The 24431-nt window shown below is 44.1% G+C and overlaps 1 protein-coding gene across 1 annotated transcript in view; it reads left to right on the top strand.

The window, feature by feature from the left end:
* The window catches only part of LOC135540453 (synapsin-2-like), a 204248-nt gene that overhangs the window by 167927 nt on the left and 11890 nt on the right, over positions 1-24431 (top strand). Inside the window, 2 exon segments of the mRNA XM_064967087.1 lie at positions 10551-10682; positions 17818-17869. Coding sequence (XP_064823159.1) covers positions 10551-10682; positions 17818-17869 — 184 coding nt within the window.

The raw sequence follows: 24431 nt of genomic DNA, 5'->3' as shown, positions 1-24431 counted from the left end.
CTCAAAAATCATCTATTTGGTATTTGCTGCACATGCTGCCCAAACTGCGGGCCCTTCCGACTGTAGGCTATACAATTTAAACAATCCACAACAAATAAATAAATAAAAGATGCTAATGATCCTCTGTGGCCAAATCATGCTTTCTGGTGTAGTAGCCTATTTTGAATAATTTTATTTATTTCGGTATAGAGAGTAAGCTAATTAGGCTATATCATTTTGGCAATTTCGTTCAATTTACTTTAGGGAAAGCTTAGCTTCCCTAGCCTTATGGACTATACCTTTTAATGTAGCAAAAACACAACCTGTCATGATGTTTACATCTAATTGTCAAACAATCACTTAAAAAAGGACATCCTGTAGACCTACCCGTTCTCTCACAAAATAATTCCATCATCCAAACCCCAACAGTGCACTGTGTACCTGCAATTTGATGAATGGAAAGAGACATCTGTTATAAAACACCTAGTGTATTGTAATGACATTCTGCGATTGTCATTAGGCTTAAGCCTGTAGAATTAATGGATGCTTCCACTATTGTCTGCTTGCTCCTCTGTCTCGTAATTGTGATAGGCTCATATTTTACGAGTACAGCATACCCCCGCTGTTAATTTCTCTGGACTCCATAGTACCCCACTATTAATTTTGCTGGACTCCATAGTACCCCCACTATTTATTCTGCCGGACTCCATAGTACCCCACTATTTATTCTGTCGGACTTCATAGTACCCCCACTAGTTATTTTGCTGGACTCCATAGTACCCCCACTAGTTATTTTGCTGGACTCCATAGTACCCCCACTAGTTATTCTGTCGGACTTCATAGTACCCCCACTAGTTATTTTGCTGGACTCCATAGTACCCCACTATTTATTCTGTCGGACTTCATAGTACCCCCACTAGTTATTTTGCTGGACTCCATAGTACCCCCACTAGTTATTTTGCTGGACTCCATAGTACCCCCACTAGTTATTTTGCTGGACTCCATAGTACCCCCACTATTTATTTTGCTGGACTCCATAGTACCCCCACTAGTTATTTTGCTGGACTCCATAGTACCCCAACTAGTTATTTTGCTGGACTCCATAGTACCCCCACTAGTTATTTTGCTGGACTCCATAGTACCCCCACTAGTTATTTTGCTGGACTCCATAGTACCCCCACTATTTATTTTGCTGGACTCCATAGTACCCCCACTAGTTATTTTGCTGGACTCCATGCTGGACTCCATAGTACCCCCACTAGTTATTTTGCTGGACTCCATGCTGGACTCCATATTACCCCCACTAGTTATTCTGTCGGACTTCATAGTACCCCCACTAGTTATTTTGCTGGACTCCATAGTACCCCCACTAGTTATTCTGTCGGACTTCATAGTACCCCCACTAGTTATTTTGCTGGACTCCATAGTACCCCACTATTTATTCTGTCGGACTTCATAGTACCCCCACTAGTTATTTTGCTGGACTCCATACTACCCCCACTAGTTATTTTGCTGGACTCCATAGTACCCCCACTAGTTATTTTGCTGGACTCCATAGTACCCCCACTAGTTATTCTGTCGGACTTCATAGTACCCACACTAGTTATTTTGCTGGACTCCATAGTACCCCACAATTTATTCTGTCGGACTTCATAGTACCCCCACTAGTTATTTTGCTGGACTCCATAGTACCCCCACTAGTTATTTTGCTGGACTCCATAGTACCCCCACTAGTTATTTTGCTGGACTCCATAGTACCCCCACTAGTTATTTTGCTGGACTCCATGCTGGACTCCATAGTACCCTCACTATTTATTCTGCCGGACTCCATAGTACCCCACTATTTATTTTGCTGGACTCCATGCTGGACTCCACAGTACCCCCACTAGTTATTTTGCTGGACTCCATGCTGGACTCCATAGTACCCCCACTAGTTATTTTGCTGGACTCCATAGTACCCCCACTAGTTATTTTGCTGGACTCCATAGTACCCCCACTATTTATTTTGCTGGACTCCATAGTACCCCCACTAGTTATTTTGCTGGACTCCATGCTGGACTCCATAGTACTCCCACTATTTATTCTGCCGGACTCCATAGTACCCCACTATTTATTTTGCTGGACTCCATGCTGGACTCCATAGTACCCCCACTAGTTATTTTGCTGGACTCCATAGTACCCCCACTATTTATTTTGCTGGACTCCATAGTACCCCCACTAGTTATTTTGCTGGACTCCATGCTGGACTCCATAGTACCCCCACTATTTATTCTGCCGGACTCCATAGTACCCCACAATTTATTTTGCTGGACTCCATGCTGGACTCCATAGTACCCCCACTAGTTATTTTGCTGGACTCCATGCTGGACTCCATAGTACCCCCACTAGTTATTTTGCTGGACTTCATAGTACCCCCACTAGTTATTTTGCTGGACTCCATAGTACCCCCACTAGTTATTTTGCTGGACTCCATAGTACCCCCACTATTTATTTTGCTGGACTCCATAGTACCCCCACTAGTTATTTTGCTGGACTCCATGCTGGACTCCAATGTACCCCCACTAGTTATTTTGCTGGACTCCATAGTACCCCCGCTATTAATTTTGCTGGACTCCATAGTACCCCCACTATTCATTTTGCTGGACTCCATAGCACCCCCACTAGTTCTTTTGCAGGACTCCATAGGACCCCCACTAGTTATTTTGCCGAAATCCATAGTACCCCCACTAGTTATTTTTCCGGACTCCATAGTACCCCCACTAGTTATTTTGCCAGACTCCATAGTACCCCCACTAGTTATTTTGCCGGACTCCATAGTACCCCCACTAGTTATTTTCCCGGACATCATAGTACCCCCACTAGTTATTCTGCCGGGCTCCATAGTACCCCCACCATTTATTTTGCTAAATCAAATCAAATCAAATTTTATTTGTCACATGCAGATGTTAATGCGAGTGTAGCGAAATGCTTGTGCTTCTAGTTCCGACAATGCAGTAATAACCAACAAGTAATCTAACTAACAATTCCAAAACTACTGTTTTATACACAAGTGTAAGGGAATAAAGAACATGTACATAAAGATATATGAATGAGTGATGGTACAGAGCAGCATAGGCAAGATACAGTAGATGGTATCGAGTACAGTATATACATATGAGATGAGTATGTAAACAAAGTGGCATAGTTAAAGTGGCTAGTGATACATGTATTACATAAAGATGCAGTAGATGATATAGAGTACAGTATATACGTGTACATATGAGATGAATAATGTAGGGTATGTAAACATTATATTAGGTAGCATTGTTTAAAGTGGCTAGTGATATATTTTACATAATTTCCCATCAATTCAATATTAAAGTGGCTGGAATTGAGTCAGTGTGTTGGCAGCAACCACTCAATGTTAGTGGTTGCTGTAACAGTCTGATGGCCTTGAGATAGAAGCTGTTTTTCAGTCTCCCGGTCCCAGCTTTGATGCACCTGTACTGACCTCGCCTTCTGGATGATAGCGGGGTGAACAGGCAGTGGCTCGGGTGGTTGTTGTCCTTGATGATCTTTATGGCCTTCCTGTAACATCGGCTGGTGTAGGTGTCCTGGAGGGCAGGTAGTTTGCCCCCGGTGATGCGTTGTGCAGACTACACTACCCTCTGGAGAGCCTTACGGTTGTGGGCGGAGCAGTTTCCGTACCAGGCGGTGATACAGCCCGCCAGGATGCTCTCGATTGTGCATCTGTAGAAGTTTGTGAGTGTATTTGGTGACAAGCCGAATTTCTTTAGCCTCCTGAGGTTGAAGAGGCGCTGCTGCACCTTCTTCACGATGCTGTCTGTGTGAGTGGACCAATTCAGTTTGTCTGTGATGTGTATGCCGAGGAACTTAAAACTTACTACCCTCTCCACTACTGTTCCATCGATGTGGATAGGGGGGTGTTCCCTCTGCTGTTTCCTGAAGTCCACAATCATCTCCTTAGTTTTGATGACGTTGAGTTTGAGGTTATTTTCATGACATCACACTCCGAGGGCCCTCACCTCCTCCCTGTAGGCCGTCTCGTCGTTGTTGGTAATCAAGCCTACCAGTGTTGTGTTGTCCGCAAACTTGATGATTGAGTTGGAGGCGTGCGTGGCCACGCAGTCGTGGGTGATCAGGGAGTACAGGAGAGGGCTCAGAACGCACCCTTGTGGGGCCCCAGTGTTGAGGATCAGCGGGGTGGAGATGTTGTTGCCTACCCTCACCACCTGGGGGTGGACTCCATAGTACCCCCACTAGTTATTTTGCTGGACTCCATAGTACCCCCACTAGTTATTCTGCCGGACTCCATACCGGACTCCATTTACTGTTTATTTTGTTTGGTTCGTTCTAGTTCTAACTGATGTACAGTCATGGCCAAAAGTTTTGAGAATGACACAAATATTCCTTTTTACAAAGTCTGCTGCTTCAGTTTCTATGATGGCAATTTGCATATCCTGTCTAGGACACACGTTCAGCTAGCGGAACCCCCCCACAACATTCCGCTGAAAAGGCAGCTCGGGAAATTCCAAAATATTTTTTAGAAATATGTAGCTTTCACATATTAACAAGTCCAATACAGCAAAGAAAGATAAACATCTTGTTAATCTACCCATCGTGTCCGATTTAAAAAATGCTTTACAGCGGAAACACAACATATGATTATGTTAGATCACCACCAAATCCAAAAAACACAGCCATTTTTCCAGCCAAAGATAGTCACAAAAGCAGAAATAGAGATAAAATGAATCACTAACCTTTGATAATCTTCATCAGATGACACTCATAGGACATCATGTTACACGATATATTTATGTTTTGTTCGATAATGTGCATATTTATATCCACAAATCTCGGTTTACATTGGTGCCATGTTCAGAAATGCCTCCAAAATATCCGGAGTAGTTACAGAGAGCCACGTCATATAACAGAAATACTCATCATAAACTTTGATGAAAGATACATGTTTTACATATAATTAAAGATACACTTGTTCTTAATGCAACCGCTGTGTCAGATTTTTTTTTTACTTTAGGAAAAAGCATACCATGCAATAGTCTGTGATGGCGCTCAAAAGTACGCAACATTTCTCCGCCATGTTGGAGTCAACAGAAATACGAAATTACATCATAAATATTCCCTTTGATGATCTTTCTTCAGAATGCAGTGCCAGGAATCCTAATTCCGTAATAAATCGTTGTTTTGTTCGATAATGTCCATTACTAGTGTCCAATTAGCTACTTTTGCTAGCACGTTTAGTTCACATGTCCAAACGCTGGCGCCTGTCCAGACGAACTCGGACGAAAACTTCAAAAAGTTATATTCCAGGTCGAATAAACTGGTCATATTAAGTAGAGAATCAATCTTCAGGATGTTGTTATCATATACAGCAGGGCAATAAAGTATTTAGTCAGCCACCAATTGTGCAAGTTCTCCCACTTAAAAAGATGAGAGAGGCCTGTAATTTTCATCATAGGTACACTTCAACTATGACAGACAAAATGAGAAAAAAAATCCAGAAAATCACATTATAGGATTTTTAACCTCTCTGGCCCACCCGACACACTAGCGTCCCACCTTGCCAACAATAAATGCAAATGCGCTACGCCAAATGCTAAAAACTTGTTAAAACTCAAACGTTCATTAAAACTCACATGCAGGCTACTCAATTCAAGCTACACTCGTTGTGAATCTAGCCAACGAGTCAGATTTGTAAAATGCTTTTCGGCGAAAGCATGAGAAGCTATTATCTGATAGCATGCAACACCCCGAAATACCAGAAGGGGACGTAAACAAAAGAATTAGCGTAGCCGGCGCTACACAAAACGCAGAAATAAAATATAAAACATTCATTACCTTTGACGAGCTTCTTTGTTGGCACTCCTATATGTCCCATAAACATCACAATTGGGTCTTTTTTTCTATTAAATCGGTCCTTGTGCACTCCAAATGTCCATTTATGAATACCGTCAGATCCAGTAAAAACACCGTTATTAAACGCAACGTTATTTTTTTAAATTAAAAAAGTTGCCTATAAACTTTGACAAAACACTTCAAACTACTTCTGTAATCCAACTTTAGGTATTAGTAAACGTTAATAAACAATCAAATTGATCACGGAGCGATCTGTATTCAATAGGCACAAGTTTGGAAAACGTAGCCAACTTTTCCGGTTCCATTTTTCACAGCTGTGGACCTGAAAACCGGATGTGGCTATTACTCAGATGAGCAAGGATTTAGTTGAATCGAAATCACAACACTGGCAACATCGTGTGGAAGCTGTAGGAACTGTAATCCCATGCTTAAGTATTTTTCCTTCCAATAGACAATACATAGACTGGCGGATTGATTTTTTCTCCGTCGATTTTGTAATCAGGTTTCCTTGCGATTTTGATCACGGAACTCGTTCTGTTATAGTCATAGACATCATTGAACCAGTTCTAGAAACTTCAGAGTGTTTTCTATGCACACATACTATCATATGCATATACTATATTCCTGGCATGAGTAGCAGGACGTTGAAATGTTGCGCGATTTTTAACAGAATGTAGCCCGATCTCTAAGAGGATGAATGTATTTGCAAATTATGGTGGAAAATAAGTATTTGGGCAATAACAAAAGTTTATCTCAATACTTTGTTATATACCCTTTGTTGGCAATGACAGAGGTCAAATCTTTTCTGTAAGTCTTCACAAGGTTTTCACACACTGTTGCAGGTATTTTGGCCCATTCCTCAATGCAGATCTCCTCTAGAGCAGTGATGTTTTGGGGCTGTTGCTGGGCAACACAGACTTTCAACTCCCTCCAAAGATTTTCTATGGAGTTGAGATCTGGAGACTGGCTAGGCCACTCCAGGACCATGAAATACTTCTTACGAAGCCACTCCTTCGTTTCCCGGGCGGTGTGTTTGGGATCATTGTCATGCTGAAAGACCCAGCCACGTTTCATCTTCAATGCCCTTGCTGATGGGAGGAAGTTTTCACTCAAAATCTCACGATACATGGCCCCATTCATTCTTTCCTTTACACAGATCAGTTGTCCTGGTCCCTTTGCAGAAAAACAGCCCCAAAGCATGATGTTTCCACCCCCATGCTTCACAGTAGGTATGGTGTTCTTTGGATGCAACTCAGCATTCTTTGTCCTCCAAACACGACGAGTTGAGTTTTTACCAAAAAGTTATATTTTGGTTTCATCTGACCATATGACATTCTCCCAATCTTCTTCTGGATCATCCAAATGCTCTCTAGCAAACTTCAGACGGGCTTGGACATGTACTGGCTTAAGCAGGGGGACACGTCTGGCACTGTGGGATTTGAGTCCCTGGCGGCGTAGTGTGTTACTGATGGTAGGCTTTATTACTTTGGTCCCAGCTCTCTGCAGGTCATTCACTAGGTCCCCCGTGTGGTTCTGGGATTTTTGCTCACCGTTCTTGTGATCATTTTGACCCCACGGGGTGAGATCTTGAGTGGAGCCCCAGATCGAGGGAGATGATCAGTGGTCTTGTATGTCTTCCATTTCCTAATAATTGCTCCCACAGTTGATTTATTCAAACCAAGCTGCTTACCTATTGCAGATTCAGTCTTCCCAGCCTGGTGCAGGTCTACAATTTTGTTTCTGGTGTCCTTTGACAGCTCTTTTGTCTTCGCCATTGTGGAGTTTGGAGTGTGACTGTTTGAGGTTGTGGACAGGTGTCTTTTATACTGATAACAAGTTCAAACAGGTGCCATTAATACAGGTAACGAGTGGAGGACAGAGGAGCCTCTTAAAGAAGAAGTTACAGGTCTGTGAGAGCCAGAAATCTTGCTTGTTTGTAGGTGACCAAATACTTATTTTCCACCATAATTTGCAAATAAATTCATTAAAACTCCTACAATGTGATTTTCTGGATTTTTTTTCTCATTTTGTCTGTCATAGTTGAAGTTTACCTATGATGAAAATTACAGGCCTCTCTCATCTTTTTAAGTGGGAGAACTTGCACAATTGGTGGCTGACTAAATACAATTTTGCCCCACTGTATATCCAATAACGTTCCAACCGGAGCATTAGTTTTTGCCTACAGAGTAATGGAACGCATGGCGATATCATGAGTAATGCGCCTGTCCAGGAACTGGCATTCTGCCAGACCACTGACTCAAATAGCTGCCATCCGGCCCCACATCACACTAGAAGCTTCATTCCACATTCTACTGACTGTTGACATCTAGTGAAAGGCGTAGAAAGTAAGAAAAGATCCATATCTTACTGGGATGTGAATAGAGGATGAGTTTAACATCAACCAGCCCAAGAATTTCCACTTCCTGTTTGGAAGTTTGCCTGCCATATGAGTTCTGTTATACTCACAGACATAATTCAAACAGTTTTAGAAACGTCAGAGTGTTTTCTATCCAATGGTAATAATAATATGCATATATTAGCAATCTAGGACAGAGTAGGATGCAGTTCACTATGGGCATGGAATTCATCCAAAGTGAAAATGCTGCCACCTATCCCAAAAAGATAAATTCCAGAATGGTATGAAGAGTGATCAGATGAATTGCAATTAATTGCAAAGTCCCTCTTTGCCATTCAAATGAACTGAATCCCATTTTCACTGCATTTCAGCCCTGCCACAAAAGGACCAGCTGACATCATGTCAGTGATTCTCTCGTTAACACAGGTGTGAGTGTTTTACGAGGACAAGGCTGGAGATCACTCTGTCATGCTGATTGAGTTCGAATAACAGATTGGAAGCTTCAAAAGGAGGGTGGTGCTTGGAATCATTGTTTTTCCTCTGTCAATCATGGTTACCTGCAAGGAAACACGTGCCATCTTCATTGCTTTGTACAAAAAGGGCTTCACGGGCAAGAATATTGCTGCCAGTAAGATTGCACCTAAATCAACCATTTATCGGATCTTCAAGAACTTCAAGGAGAGCGGTTCAATTGTTGTGAAGATGACCTCAGGGTGCCCAAGAAAGTCCAGCAAGTGCCAGGACTGTCTCCTAAAGTTGATTCAGCTGCGGGATCGGGGCACCACCAGTACAGAGCTTGCTCAGGAATGGCAGCAGGCAGGTGTGAGTGCATCTGAACGCACAGTGAGGCAAAGACTTTGGCGGATGGCCTGGTGTCAAGAAGGGCAGCAAAGAAGCCCCTTCTCTCCAGGAAAAACATCAGGGACAGACTGATATTCTGCAAAAGATACAGGGATTGGACTGCTGAGGACTGGGGTAAAGTCATTTTCTCTGATGAATCCCCTTTTCGATTGTTAGGGGTATCCGGAAAAAAGCTTGTCCGGAGAAGACAAGGTGAGCGCTACAGTAAAGCATCCTGAGACCATTTGTCACACCCTGACCATAGTTTGCTTTGTATGTTTCTATGTTTTGTTTGGTCAGGGTGTGATATAAGTGGGCATTCCATGTTTCATGTCTAGTTTGGCCTGATATGGTTCTCAATCAGAGGCAGGTGTGAGTCATTGTCTCTGATTGGGAACCATATTTAGGTAGCCTGTTTGGTGTTGGGTTTTGTGGGTGATTGTTCCTGTTCCTGTGTTAGTTTGCACCAGTTTAGGCTGTTTCGGTTTTCATGTTACGTTTATTGGTTTTGTATTGATTCGTGTTCCTTTTTTCATTAAAACATGAATCTAAATTGTCACGCCGCATTTTGGTCCGACTCTCCTTCACATAAAGAAAGCCATTACACCATTCATGTGTGGGGTTGCTCCTCAGCCAAGGGAGTGGGCTCACTCACAATTTTGCCGAAGAACACAGCCATGAAAAAAGAATGGTACCAACACATCCTCCGAGAGCAACTTCTCCCAACCGTCCAGGAACAGTTTGGTGACGAACAATGCCTTTTCCAGCATGATGGAGCACCTTGCCATAAGGCAAAAGTGCAGGGTAGCCTAGTGGTTAGAGCGTTGGACTAGTAACCGGAAGGTTGCGAGTTCAAACCCCCGAGCTGACAAGGTACAAATCTGTCGTTCTGCCCCTGAACAGGCAGTTAACCCACTGTTCCCAGGCCGTCATTGAAAATGAGAATTTGTTCTTAACTGACTTGCCTGGTTAAATAAAGGTTAAAAAAATGTAGATATGGTTAAAGTGACTATGCATATATGATTAACAGAGTAGCAGTAGCGCAAAAGAGGGGTTGGTGGGTGACGTAACACAATACAGATTTGCCCGGTTAGCCAATCTGCGGGAACACTGGTTGGTCAGCCCAAAACCCACAAATTATGACAAACTCCAAGCATTGATTAGGCAAGAATGGGCTGCCATCAGTCAGGATGTGGCCCAGAAGTTAATTGACAGTATGCCAGGGTGGATTGCAGAGGTCTTGAAAAAGAAGGGTCAACACTGCAAATATTGACTCTTTGCATCAACTTCATGTAATTGTCAATAAAATGCTTTTAACTATACTTCAGCATTCCATAGTAACATCTGACAAAAAATATCTAGACACTGAAGCAGCAAACTTTGTGGAAATTAATATTTGTGTCATTCTTAACTTTTGGCCACGACTGTATACTGTGTCTTTGGGGAGCCAGGTTGGTTGTAGCTATAACTGCTGTATACTGTGCCTTTGGGTTGCCAGGTTGTGGGTTCCTCCATGCAGCTGATCGGAGAGCACCAGGCAGAGGACAGGCAGCTCATCTCTGATCTGGTGCTGACTAAGATGAACCAGGCTCAGCCAAGGACGGCCACTCGCTCTCCTGTCCAGAAACCGGTAAGGAAGCTATCACTGTCCTGCCCAGAGACTGGTAAGGAAGCTATCACTGTCCTGCCCAGAGACTGGTAAGGAAGCTATCACTGTCCTGCCCAGAGACCGGTAAGGAAGCTATCACTGTCCTGCCCAGAGACCGGTAAGGAAGCTATCACTGTCCTGCCCAGAGACTGGTAAGGAAGCTATCACTGTCCTGCCCAGAGACTGGTAAGGAAGCTATCACTGTCCTGCCCAGAGACCGGTAAGGAAGCTATCACTGTCCTGCCCAGAGACCGGTAAGGAAGCTATCACTGTCCTGCCCAGAGACCGGTAAGGAAGCTATCTCTGTCCTGCCCAGAGACTGGTAAGGAAGCTATCACTGTCCTGCCCAGAGACTGGTAAGGAAGCTATCACTGTCCTGCCCAGAGACTGGTAAGGAAGCTATCACTGTCCTGCCCAGAGACCGGTAAGGAAGCTATCACTGTCCTGCCCAGAGACTGGTAAGGAAGCTATCACTGTCCTGCCCAGAGACTGGTAAGGAAGCTATCACTGTCCTGCCCAGAGACCGGTAAGGAAGCTATCACTGTCCTGCCCAGAGACCGGTAAGGAGGCGATCACTGTCCTGCCCAGAGACTGGTAAGGAAGCTATCACTGTCCTGCCCAGAGACTGGTAAGGAAGCTATCACTGTCCTGCCCAGAGACCGGTAAGGAAGCTATCACTGTCCTGCCCAGAGACCGGTAAGGAGGCGATCACTGTCCTGCCCAGAGACCGGTAAGGAGGCGATCACTGTCCTGCCCAGGGACCGGTAAGGAGACTCATTATCAGTCCTTCCTCATTGTTCATTCTGTCATGTTTGTCTTTATATGTCAACAGCCTTATATGTTACAGTTTTTCTCAATTGCTTGAGCACATTTGTCCAATCAGAATTCACTTTTTGAAAACTATTAACATGCAGCCCCAAACTGAAACACGGTGGCCAAAATAACCCACTTAATTTGCAAAATGCATTACACCCCTATAGTTGATGTCTGGACTCCCGCAAAAATCAAATTAGCATAATACAACAATTCCCATAAAAACTGTCAGTTTAAGCTAGAGATATTTGTTTTTTTAATTGGATGCGTCTCAATCCACCACATCTGCCGATGTCACACTTCCACGGTAAAAGTTGTTTGTCAGACCATGAGACATCCCACAAAACCGTCTGTAGCATCCGAATGGTTTGGCCTACATTATGCTATAAGACCGCTACAAGCATGTGAAGTTGGTACAGCCGATATGCCAACTTCTGTCTGTAGCATATGAACAGTTTGAGTTACACCAGTTTGAGCCTTTCCCTCTGTGGAAATGTGAGACTCTCACAAACACATAATTTTTTTTGCTCTAGGATGCCCACAGGCCTCACAACACTCATCTGAAGGTCCCCCAGTACCAGTTGAATAAAATTAATGGAAGTTTACAGTGCCTTCAGAAAGTTTTCAGACCCCTTGACTTTTTCCATGTTTTGTTACGTTACAGCCTTATTCTAAAATTGATGAGGGGAAAAAACAATTTACTCAATCTACACACAATACCCTATAATGACAAAGCAAAAACGGATTTTTTTTTTAAATGTTTGCTAATTTATAAAATAAACAAACCCGGAAATATCCCATTTACATAAGTATTCAGACCCTTTACTGAGTACTTTGATGAATCACCTTTGGCAGCAAATACAGCATCGGGTCTTCTTGGGTATGACGCTACAAGCTTGGCACACCTGTATTTGGGGAGTTTCTCCCATTATCTCAAGCTCTGTCAGGTTGGATAGGGAGCTTTACTGCACAGCTATTCAGGTCTCTCCTGAAATGTCCGGGCTTTGGCTGGGCCACTCAGGACATTCAGAGACTTGTCCCGAAAGCACCCCTGTGGTGTCTTGGCTGTGTGCTTAGGGTTGTTGACCTGTTGGAAGGTGAACATTCGCCTCCGTTCATCTTTGCCTCAATCCTGACTAGTCTCCCAGTCACCGCCGCTGAAAGATGTCCCCACAGCGTGATGCTTCCACCACCATGCTTCACCGTAGGGATGGTGCCAGATTTCCTCCAGATGTGAAGCTTGGCATTCAGGCCAAAGAGTTCAATCTCAAATCAAATCAAATTTTATTTGTCACATACACATGGTTAGCAGATGTTAATGCAAGTGTAGCGAAATGTTTGTGCTTCTAGTTCCGACAATGCAGTAATAACCAACGAGTACTCTAGCTAACAATTCCAAAACTACTACCTTATACACATAAGTGTAAAGGGATAAAGAATATGTACAGGAAGATATATGAATGAGTGATGGTGCAGAGCAGCATAGGCAAGATACAGTAGATGGTATCGAGTACAGTATATACATATGAGATGAGTATGTAAACAAAGTGGCATAGTTAAAGTGGCTAGTGATACATGTATTACATAAAGATGCAGTAGATGATATAGAGTACAGTATATACGTATACATATGAGATTAATGTAGGGTATGTAAACATTATATTTAGTAGCATTGTTTAAAGTGGCTAGTGATATATTTTACATCAATTCCCATTATTAAAGTGGCTGCAGTTGAGTCAGTGTGTTGGCAGCAGCCACTCAATGTTAGTGGTGGCTGTTTAACAGTCTGATGGCCTTGAGATAGAAGCTGTTTTTCAGTCTCTCGGTCCAAGCTTTGATGCACCTGTACTGACCTCGCCTTCTGGGTGATAGCGGGGTGAACAGGCAGTGGCTCGGGCGGTTGTTGTCCTTGATGATCTTTATGGCCTTCCTGTGACATCGGGTGGTGTAGGTGTCCTGGAGGGCAGGTAGTTTTGCCCCCGGTGATGCGTTGTGCAGACCTCACTACACTCTGGAGAGCCGTTGCGGAGCAGTTGCCGTACCAGGCGGTGATACAGACCGACAGGATGCTCTCGATTGTGCATCTGTAGAAGTTTGTGAGTGCTTTTGGTGACAAGCCGAATTTCTTCAGCCTCCTGAGGTTGAAGAGGCGCTGCTGCGCCTTCTTCACGATGCTGTCTGTGATGTGTACGCCGAACTTAACTTACTACCCTCTCCAATCTTGGTTTCATCAGACCAGAGAATCTGGCTTCTTTTAGGTGCCTTTTGGCAAACTCCAAGTGGGCTGTCATGGGCCTTTTACTGAGGAGTGGCTTCCATCTGGCCACTCTACCATAAAGGCCTAATTGGTGGAATGCTGCAGAGATGTTTGTCCTTCTGGAAAGTTTTCCCATCTCCACAGAGGAACTGTAGAGCTCTGTCAAAGTGACCATGATCACCTCTCTGACCAAGGCCCTTCTCCCCCGAATGCTCAGTTTGGCTGAGCGGCCAGCTTTTGGAAGAATCTTGGTGGTTCCAAACTTCTTCCATTTAAGATTGATGGAGAACACTGTGTTCTTGGGGACCTTCAATGCTGCAGATATTTAGTACCCTTCACCAGATCTGTGCCTCGACAAAATCCTGTCTCGGAGCACTACAGACAATTCCTTCTTCCTCATGGCCTGGTTTTTGCTCTGACATGCACTGTCAACTGTGGGACCTTTATATAGTGTGTATATAGTGTGTGCCTTTCAAAATCATGTCCAATCAATTAAATTTATGACAGGTGGACTCCAATCAAGTTGAAGTTGATACTCAATCTGAATACTTATGTAAATAAGGTATTTTTGTTTTTTAAATTGAATCCATTTGCCAAAATTTCTAAACCTCTTTCCCTTTTTGTCATTATGGGGTATTGTGTGTAGATTGAGGATTTTTTTTATTTAATCCATTTTAGAATAAAACTGTAACACAACAAAATGTTGAAAATAATCAAGGGGTCTGAATACTTTCTGAAGGCACTGTATATGTATATGGATACTGTTGAGTGCCAACAAATGGGGTTAAATACATGTAAAAAAAAACGAACAAATGTTTCTTGGTCTTTCTTATATCTCTCAGATATAGGAAAGACACTTCAGAACAAACTTCCTTTTAGATTTTTTGGGGGGGCTAGCTGTTCCATGCAGCGAATATAAGCTATTCACTATGTTTGTATGGGCTAATAGCAGTAAGGCCCCAAAAATGTTTTCATCAAATATATACAGTACCAATCAAAAGTTTGGACACACCTACTCATTCAAGGGTTTTTCTTTATTTGTAGAATAATTGTGAAGACATCAAAACTATGAAATGACACATGCAATCATGTAGTAACCAAAACAATGGTAAACCCTTTGCCTTGATGACAGCTTTGCACACTCGTGGCATTCTCTCAACCAGCCTCACATGGAATGCTTTTACAACAGTATTGAAGGAGTTCACACATGCTAAACACTTGTTGGCTGCTTTTCCTTCACTCTGCAGTCCAACTGATCCCAAACCATCTCAATTGGGTTGATGTTGGGTGATTGTGGAGGTCAGGTCATCTGAGGCAAAACTCCATTACTCTCTTTCTTGGTCAAATGGCCCTTACACAGCCTGAAGGTGTGTTGTGTCATTGTCTTCTTGAAAAACAAATGATAGTCACACTAAGAATAAACCAGATGGGATGGTGTATCGCTGCAGAATGCTGTGGTAGCCATGCTGGTTAAGTGTGCCTTTATATTCAAAATAAATCACAGACAGTGTCACCAGCAAAGCATCCACACACAATCACACCTTCTCCTCCATGCTTCACGGTGAGAACCACACATGCAGAGATCATCCGTTCACCTACTCTACATACTCTACATCTCACAAAGACATGGTGGTTGGAACCAAAAATCTCAAATTTGGACTCATCAGACCAAAGGACCGATTTCCACCGGTCTAATGTCCATTGCTCGTGTTTCTTGAGAGGTTGAGATGTGTCTGTCACTAGAACTCTGTAAAGCATTTATTTGGGCTGCAATTTCTCAGGCTGGTAACTCTAATGAACTTGTCCTCTTCAGCAGAGGTAACTCTGGGTCTTCCTTTCCTGTGGTGGTCCTCATGAGAGCCAGTTCCATCATACCACAGCAGAGGTAACTCTGGGTCTTTCTTCATTGTGGCGGTCCTCATGAGAGCCAGTTTCATCATACCACAGCAGATGTAACTCTGGGTCTTCCTTTATTGTGGCCGTCCTCATGAGAACCAGTTTCATCATACCACAGCAGAGGTAACTCTGGGTCTTCCTTTCCTGTGGTGGTCCTCATGAGAGCCAGTTTCATCAAAGCACTTGATCGTTTTTGCGACTGCACATGAAGAAACTTTTAAAGTTTTGGAAATTTTCCAGATTGACTGACCTTCATGTCTTAAAGTGATGATGGACTGTTTCTCTTTGATTATTTGAGCTGTTCTTGACCTAATATGGACTTGGTATTTTACCAAATAGGGCTATATTCTGTATACCACCCCTACCTTGGTACAACCAACTGATTGACTCAAACAAATTTAAGAAGGATAGAAATTCCACAAATGAACTTCTAACAAGGCACATCTGTTAATTGAAATGCTTCCAGGTGACTATCTCATGAAACTGGCTGAGAAAATGCCAAGAATGTGCAAAGCTGTCAAGGCAAAGGGTGGCTACTTTGAAGCATCTCAAATATAAATTATTTTTTGATTTGTTAAACACACTTTTTTGGTAACCTACATGTGTTATTTCATAGTTTTGATGTCTTCACTATTATTCTACAATGTAGAAAATTATGAAAAAAATAAGAAAACCCCTTGAATGAGTAGGTGTGTCCAAACTTTTGACTGGTACTGCATGTGTGTATATATATATATATTTATACTTCACAGGATTTTAAAAATCAAACAGCTAAATTATCCTTGGTATGGCCTTATTAAAACAATTTCATATGGCTTAGTATATAATTATAGTATGCACCATAATAGGTAAAAATATTATCACAGCATGGGCTGTATTATTTTTTTTCCTAAAATGATTTGACCAAAGATGACCAATGCAGAAAGAATGTCACTAAAGAGCATGAATATCCAGAAACAAAAGGCTTTTCTTGAACTTTTTCCATTTGAACTTAGAGCTGAACTTTCTTCCTCTATGGGCCCCTCTATCTCTCCGTTGTCCTTGCCCTTGGCCTCTTACTTGGTCCATTCTTGCAAAAAGAAATTCAGAGGTGGCCTCTTTTATGCATGAATAAGGTCTAATTGAACAATAAGTTTTGCACATGAAGAGAAGAAGAGCTTTACATTCATGGGAGTAATTTGTATCAGCTTTTGCGTTTGCATTGTCTGTGAAAGCAATGAGAAATTGCTTACACTTTAGCTAAAAATAATACTGTTGTTAGGTTCTGATGGGGATCAAGTGGACCCCAGTTCATTAAGTGACTTAGCAATCCAGAAAAACTTAAATATGTGTTACAGCTGTCACAGACCTGTATTGTACTGCTGATTATGTTGCTGATACCTGAGCTATTCCACCATGTAACTATGCCCGTGCTACCTGATACCTGAGCTATTCCACCATGTAACTATACCCATGCTGCCTGAGCTATTCCACCATGTAACTATACCCGTGCTGCCTGAGCTATTCCACCATGTAACTATACCCGTGCTACCTGATACCTGAGCTATTCCACCATGTAACTATACCCGTGATACCTGATACCTGAGCTATTCCACCATGTAACTATACCCGTGTTGCCTGAGCTATTCCACCATGTAACTATACCCGTGTTACCTGAGCTATTCCACCATGTAACTATACCCGTGTTACCTGATACCTGAGCTATTCCACCATGTAACTATACCCGTGTTACCTGAGCTATTCCACCATGTCACTGTACCCGTGTTACCTGAGCTATTCCACCATGTAACTATACCCGTGTTACCTGATACCTGAGCTATTCCACCATGTAACTATACCCGTGTTACCTGAGCTATTCCACCATGTAACTATACCCGTGTTACCTGATACCTGAGCTATTCCACCATGTAACTATACCCGTGTTACCTGAGCTATTCCACCATGTAACTATACCCGTGTTACCTGATACCTGAGCTATTCCACCATGTAACTATACCCGTGTTACCTGAGCTATTCCACCATGTCACTATACCCGTGTTACCTGAGCTATTCCACCATGTAACTATACCCGTGTTACCTGACACCTGAGCTATTCCACCATGTAACTATACCAGTGCTACCTGTCATGATGTATGTCTCTGTCTGTTTCAGAGGGAAGTGGCAGAGCCAACCAAGAACCCCGGACAGTGGCGCCAATCTCAAGGTTGTTTACATTACATCCTAGACCGTAATGGTGTTACTGTAGAAACCAGTCAGGTTCAGGCCAAGTGATTGGCCAGTTAGAAATTTCAGGCTGGCCTCCTGAGTGGCACAGTGGTCAAATGAACTGCATCGCAGTGCTTGAGGCATCACTACAGACCCGGGTTTGATCCCAGGCTGGCCATGACCGGGAGACCCATGAGGCGGCGCACAATTGGCCCAGCGTCGCCCTGGTTAGGCGATGGTTTGGTCGGCTGGGATGGCCTTGTCCTGTCGGGCTCTAGCGACTCCTTGCGGCGGGCCAGACGCATGCAAGCTGACTTCGGTCACCATTTGTACGTGTTTCCTACGACACATTGGTAAGCTGGCTTGCAGTTTAAGCGAGGAGTGTGTAAAGAAGTAGTGCGGCTTGGCAGGGTCGTGTTTCGGAGGACGCACGCAAAAGTGCACTGTATACCGTATGTAACTGTTATGAATTTTGTATTGTCAATTTGTTGTCTACTGTATTAAAACGGCACTTTAAACATGTACATGTTACTGCAACAAAATGTCCCCATGGGGATTATAAGCAAAGTAAAGAAAGAGCCATAAATGTTTAAGCCATCTGAAATATTTCTATGAGAATTAGAAAACAACGTACATTTAGTTTTTCCTTCATTAAGTACCAATTTTAAATCGACCAGGATTTTCTGCAAGGCAACAAAATCCGATTTCAGCCCCAATGTAGCCTGGTCAGCGATAAGGGCAATAGCGTACATAGCAGTGTAATCTGCATACAGATGAATGTTACAGGTTTTTGCAGATAGACTGACATTATTTTTCTAATGAGTAAAGAGGACAGGTCCCAAAATCGATCTCTGCAAATCAAATTTTATTTGTCACATACACATGGTTAGCAGATGTTAATGCGAGTGTAGCGAAATGCTTGTGCTTCTAGTTCCGACAATGCAGTAATAACCAACGAGTAATCGAGCTAAAAATTCCAAAACTACTACCTTATACACACAAGTGTAAAGGGATAAAGAATACGTACATAAAGATATATGAATGAGTGATGGTACAGAGCGGCATAGGCAAGATGCAGTAGATGGTATCGAGTACAGTATATACATATGAGTATGTAAACAAAGTGGCTAGTGATACATGTATTACATAAAGATGTAGTAGATGATGTAGAGTACAGTGTATACATATGAGATAAATAATGTAGGGTATGTAAACATTATATTTAGTAGCATTGTTTAAAGTGGCTAGTGATATATTTTACATCAATTCCTATTATTAAAGTGGCTGGAGTTGAGTCAGTGTTGGCAGCAGCCACTCAATGTTAGTGGTGGCTGTTTAACAGTCTGATGACCTTGAGATAGAAGCTGTTTTTCAGTCTCTCGGTCCCAGCTTTGATGCACCTGTACTGACCTCGCCTTCTGGATGATAACGGGGTGAACAGGCAGTGGCTCAGGTGGTTGTTGTCCTTGATGATCTTTATGGCCTTCCTGTGACATCGGGTGGTGTAGGTGTCCTGGAGGGCAGGTAGTTTGCCCCCGGTGATTCGTTGTGCAGACCTAACTACCCTCTGGAGAGCCTTACAGTTGTGGGCGGAGCAGTTGCCATACCAGGCGGTGATACAGCCCGACAGGATGCTCTCGATTGTGCATCTGTAGAAGTTTGAGTGCTTTTGGTGACAAGCCAAATTTCTTCAGCCTCCTGAGGTTGAGGAGGAGCTGCTGCTGTCTGTGTGGGTGGACCAATTCAGTCTGTCTGTGATGTGTACGCCGAGGAACTTAAAACTTACTACCCTCTCCACTACTGCTCCATCGATGTGGATAGTGGCTGTTCCCTCTGCTGTTTCCTGAAGTCCACAATCTCCTTAGTTTTGTTGACGTTGAGTGTGAGGTTATTTTCCTGACACCACACTCCGAGGGCCCTCACCTCCTCCCTGTAGGCCGTCTCGTCGTTGTTGGTAATCAAGCCTACCACTGTTGTGTCATCCGCAAACTTGATGATTGAGTTGGAGGCGTGCGTGGCCACGCAGTCGTGGGTGAACAGGGAGGACAGGAGACTGCTCAGAACGCACCCTTGTGGGGCCCCAGTGTTGAGGATCAGCGGGGTGGAGATGTTGTTACCTACCCTCACCACCTGGGGGCGGCCCGTCAGGAAGTCCAGTTGCACAGGGCGGGGTCGAGATCCAGGGTCTCGAGCTTGATGACGAGTTTGGAGGGTACTATGGTGTTAAATGCTGAGCTGTAGTTGATGAACAGCATTCTCACATAGGTATTCCTCTTGTCCAGATGGGTTAGGGCAGTGTGCAGTGTGGTTGAGATTGCATCGTCTGTGGACCTATTTGGGCGGTAAGCAAATTGGAGTGGGTCTAGGGTGTCAGGTAGGGTGGAGGTGATATGGTCCTTGACTAGTCTCTCAAAGCACTTCATGATGATGGAAGTGAGTGCTACGGGGTAATAGTCATTTAGCTCAGTTACCTTAGCTTTCTTGGGAACAGGAACAATGGTGGCCCTCTTGAAGCATGTGGGAACAGCAGACTGGGATAGGGACTGATTGAATATGTCCGTAAACACACCAGCCAGCTGGTCTGCGCATGCTCTGAGGGCACGGCTGGGGATGCCGTCTGGGCCTGCAGCCTTGCGAGGGTTAACACGTTTAAATGTTTTACTCACCTTGGCTGAAGTGAAGGAGAGTCCGCATGTTTTGGTTGCGGGCCGTGTCAGTGGCACTGAATTGAGCAAGGCATCCTGGTCCGTGACTGGGCTGGTTTTCTTTTTGTAATCCGTGATTGACTGTAGACCCTGCCACATACCTCTTGTGTCTGAGATGTTGAATTGCGATTCTACTTTGTCTCTATACTGACGCTTAGCTTGTTTGATTGCCTTGCGGAGGGAATAGCTACACTGTTTGTATTCGGTCATGTTTCCGGTCACCTTGCCCTGATTGAAAGCAGTGGTTCGCGCTTTCAGTTTCACACGAATGCTGCCATCAATCCACCGTTTCTGGTTTGGGAATGTTTTAATCGTTGCTATGGGAACGACATCTTCAACACACGTTCTAATGAACTCGCTCACCGAATCAGCGCATTTGTTAATATTGTTGTTTGACGTAATACGAAACATATCCCAGTCCACGTGATGGAAGCAGTCTTGGAGCGTGGAATCAGAAGTACTGCCGGCGCCGACAGAGATGGCCGCCTCGCTTCGCGTTCCTAGGAAACTATGCAGTTTTTTGTTTTTTTTTACGTGTTATTTCTTACATTAGTACCCCAGGTCATCTTAGGTTTCATTACATACAGTCGAGAAGAACTACTGTATATAAGATCAGCGTCAACTCACCATCAGTACGACCAAGAATGTTTTTCGCGACGCGGATCCTGTGTTCTGCCTTACAAACAGGACAACGGAATGGATCGCATGCAGCGACCCAAAAAAACGACTCCGAAAAAGAGGGAAACGTGGCGGTCTTCTGGTCAGACTACGGAGACGGGCACATCGTGCCCCACTTCCTAGCATTTTTCTTGCCAATGTCCAGTCTCTTGACAACAAGGTTGATGAAATCCGAGCAAGGGTAGCATTCCAGAGGGACATCAGAGACTGTAACGTTCTGTGCTTCACGGAAACATGGCTCACTGGAGAGACGCTATCCGAAGCGGTGCAGCCAACGGGTTTCTCCACGCATCGCACCGACAGAAACAAACACCTTTCTGGTAAGAAGAGGGGTGGGGGTGTATGCCTTATGGCTAACGAGGCATGGTGCGATGAAAGAAACATACAGGAACTCAAATCCTTCTGTTCACCTGATTTAGAATTCCTCACAATCAAATGTAGACCGCATTATCTACCAAGAGAATTCTCTTCGATTATAATCACAGCCGTATATATCCCCCCCCCAAGCAGACACATCGATGGCTCTGAACAAACTTTATTTAACTCTTTGCAAACTGGAAACCATTTATCCGGAGGCTGCATTCATTGATGTTGGGGATTTTAACAAGGCTAATCTGAAAACAAGACTCCCTAAATTTTATCAGCATATCGATTGCGCAACCAGGGGCGGAAAAACCTTGGATCACTGTTACTCTAACTTCCGCGACGCATATAAGGCCCTGCCCCCCCCCTTTCGGAAAAGCTGACCACGACTCCATTTTGCTGATACCTGTCTACAGACAAAAGCTAAAAAAGAAGCTCCCACGCTGAGGTCTGTCCAACGCTGGTCCGACCAAGCTGACTCCACACTCCAAGACTGCTTCCATCACGTGGACTGGGACATGTTTCGTATTGCGTCAGATAACAACATTGACGAATACGCTGATTCGGTGTGCGAGTTCATTAGAACGTGCGTTGAAGATGTCGTTCCCATAGCAACGATTAAAACATTCCCTAACCAGAAACCTTGGATTGATGGCAGCATTCGCATGAAACTGAAAGCGCGAACCACTGCTTTCAATCAGGGCAAGATGTCTGGTAACATGACTGAATACAAACAATGCAGCTATTCCCTCCGTAAGGCTATCAAACAAGCTAAGCGCCAGTACAGAGACAAAGTAGAATCCCAATTCAACGGCTCAGACACAAGAGGCATGTGGCAGGGTCTACAGTCAATCACGGACTACAGGAAGAAATCCAGCCCAGTCACAGACCAGGATGTCTTGCTCCCAGGCAGACTAAATAACTTTTTTTGCCCGCTTTGAGGACAATACAGTGCCACTGACACTGCCTGAAACGGAAAAATGCGGTCTCTCCTTCACTGCAGCCCAGGTGAGTAAAACATTTTAACGTGTTAACCCTCGCAAGGCTGCAGGCCCAGACGGCATCCCCAGCCGCGCCCTCAGAGCATGCGCAGACCAGCTGGCTGGTGTGTTTACGGACATATTCAATCAATCCCTATACCAGTCTGCTGTTCCCACATGCTTCAAGAGGGCCACCATTGTTCCTGTTCCCAAGAAAGCTAAGGTAACTGAGCTAAACGACTACCACCCAGTAGCACTCACTTCCGTCATCATGAAGTGCTTTGAGAGACTAGTCAAGGACCATATCACCTCCACCCTACCTGACACCCTAGACCCACTCCAATTTGCTTACCGCTCAAATAGGTCCACAGATGATGCAATCTCAACCACACTGCACACTGCCCTAACCCATCTGGACAAGAGGAATACCTATGTGAGAATGCTGTTCATCGACTACAGCTCAGCATTCAACACCATAGTACCCTCCAAGCTCGTCATCAAGCTCGAGACCCTGGGTCTCGACCCCGCCCTGTGCAACTGGGTACTGGACTTCCTGACGGGCCGCCCCCAGGTGGTGAGGGTAGGTAACAACATCTCCTCCCCGCTGATCCTCAACACTGGGGCCCCACAAGGGTGCGTTCTGAGCCCTCTCCTGTACTCCCTGTTCACCCACGACTGCGTGGCCACGCACGCCTCCAACTCAATCATCAAGTTTGCGGACGACAACAGTGGTAGGCTTGATTACCAACAACGACGAGACGGCCTACAGGGAGGAGGTGAGGGCCCTCGGAGTGTGGTGTCAGGAAAATAACCTCACACTCAACGTCAACAAAACTAAGGAGATGATTGTGGACTTCAGGAAACAGCAGAGGGAACACCCCCCTATCCACATCGATGAAACAGTAGTGGAGAGAGTAGCAAGTTTTAAACTGTTGAAACTCTAGGGGCGCAATTTCATTTTTGGATGAAAAACGTTCCCGTTTTAAACAAGATATTTTGTCACAAAAAGATGCTCGACTATGCATATAATTTGTAGCTTTGGAAAGAAAACACTCTGACGTTTCCAGAACTGCAAAGATATTTTCTGTGCGTGCCCTAGAATGGGAAAACCCCCCTATCCACATCGATGGAACAGTAGTGGAGAGAGTAGCAAGTTTTAAGTTCCTCGGCATACACATCACAGACAAACTGAATTGGTCCACTCACACAGACAGCATCGTGAAGAAGGCGCAGCAGCGCCTCTTCAACCTCAGGAGGCTGAAAAAATTTGGCTTGTCACCAAAAGCACTCACAAACTTCTACAGAAGCACAATCAAGAGCATCCTGGCTGGGACCGGGCTGTATCACCGCCTGGTACGCTGATACAATTTATGGGGAGTCTTGTTATCAGATTAGCCTTGAAAAATCCCCAGCTACAATGAATGCAGCCTCAGGATGTAATATATAATAATATAATAATATATCCCATTTAGCAGACGCTTTTGTCCAAAGCGACTTACAAGTCGGCTGGGGCCACTACTTTTCCATATGGGTGGTCCCAGCTGGTTGGAATCGATACCCACGATTACGCTACAATGAATGGCGTAATATATAATAATATAATAATATATCCCATTTGCAGACGCTTTTGTCCAAAGCGCCATGCTCTACCGACTGAGCCACAGTCGGTAGACAGTGTGGATTCCAGTTTGCAAAGAGTCAAATAAAGTTTGTTCAGAGCCATCGATGTGTCTGCTTGGGGGGAACATATACGGATGTGATTATAATCGAAGAGAATTCCCTTGGTAGATAATGCGGTCGACATTTGATTGTGAGGAATATTAAATCAGGTGAA

The sequence above is a fragment of the Oncorhynchus masou genome, chromosome 5, assembly GCF_036934945.1.
Source record: "Oncorhynchus masou masou isolate Uvic2021 chromosome 5, UVic_Omas_1.1, whole genome shotgun sequence".
NCBI lineage: Eukaryota > Metazoa > Chordata > Actinopteri > Salmoniformes > Salmonidae > Oncorhynchus > Oncorhynchus masou.
Note: the sequence above shows the minus strand (reverse complement) of the source record. Positions and strands in the feature narration are given on the sequence as shown.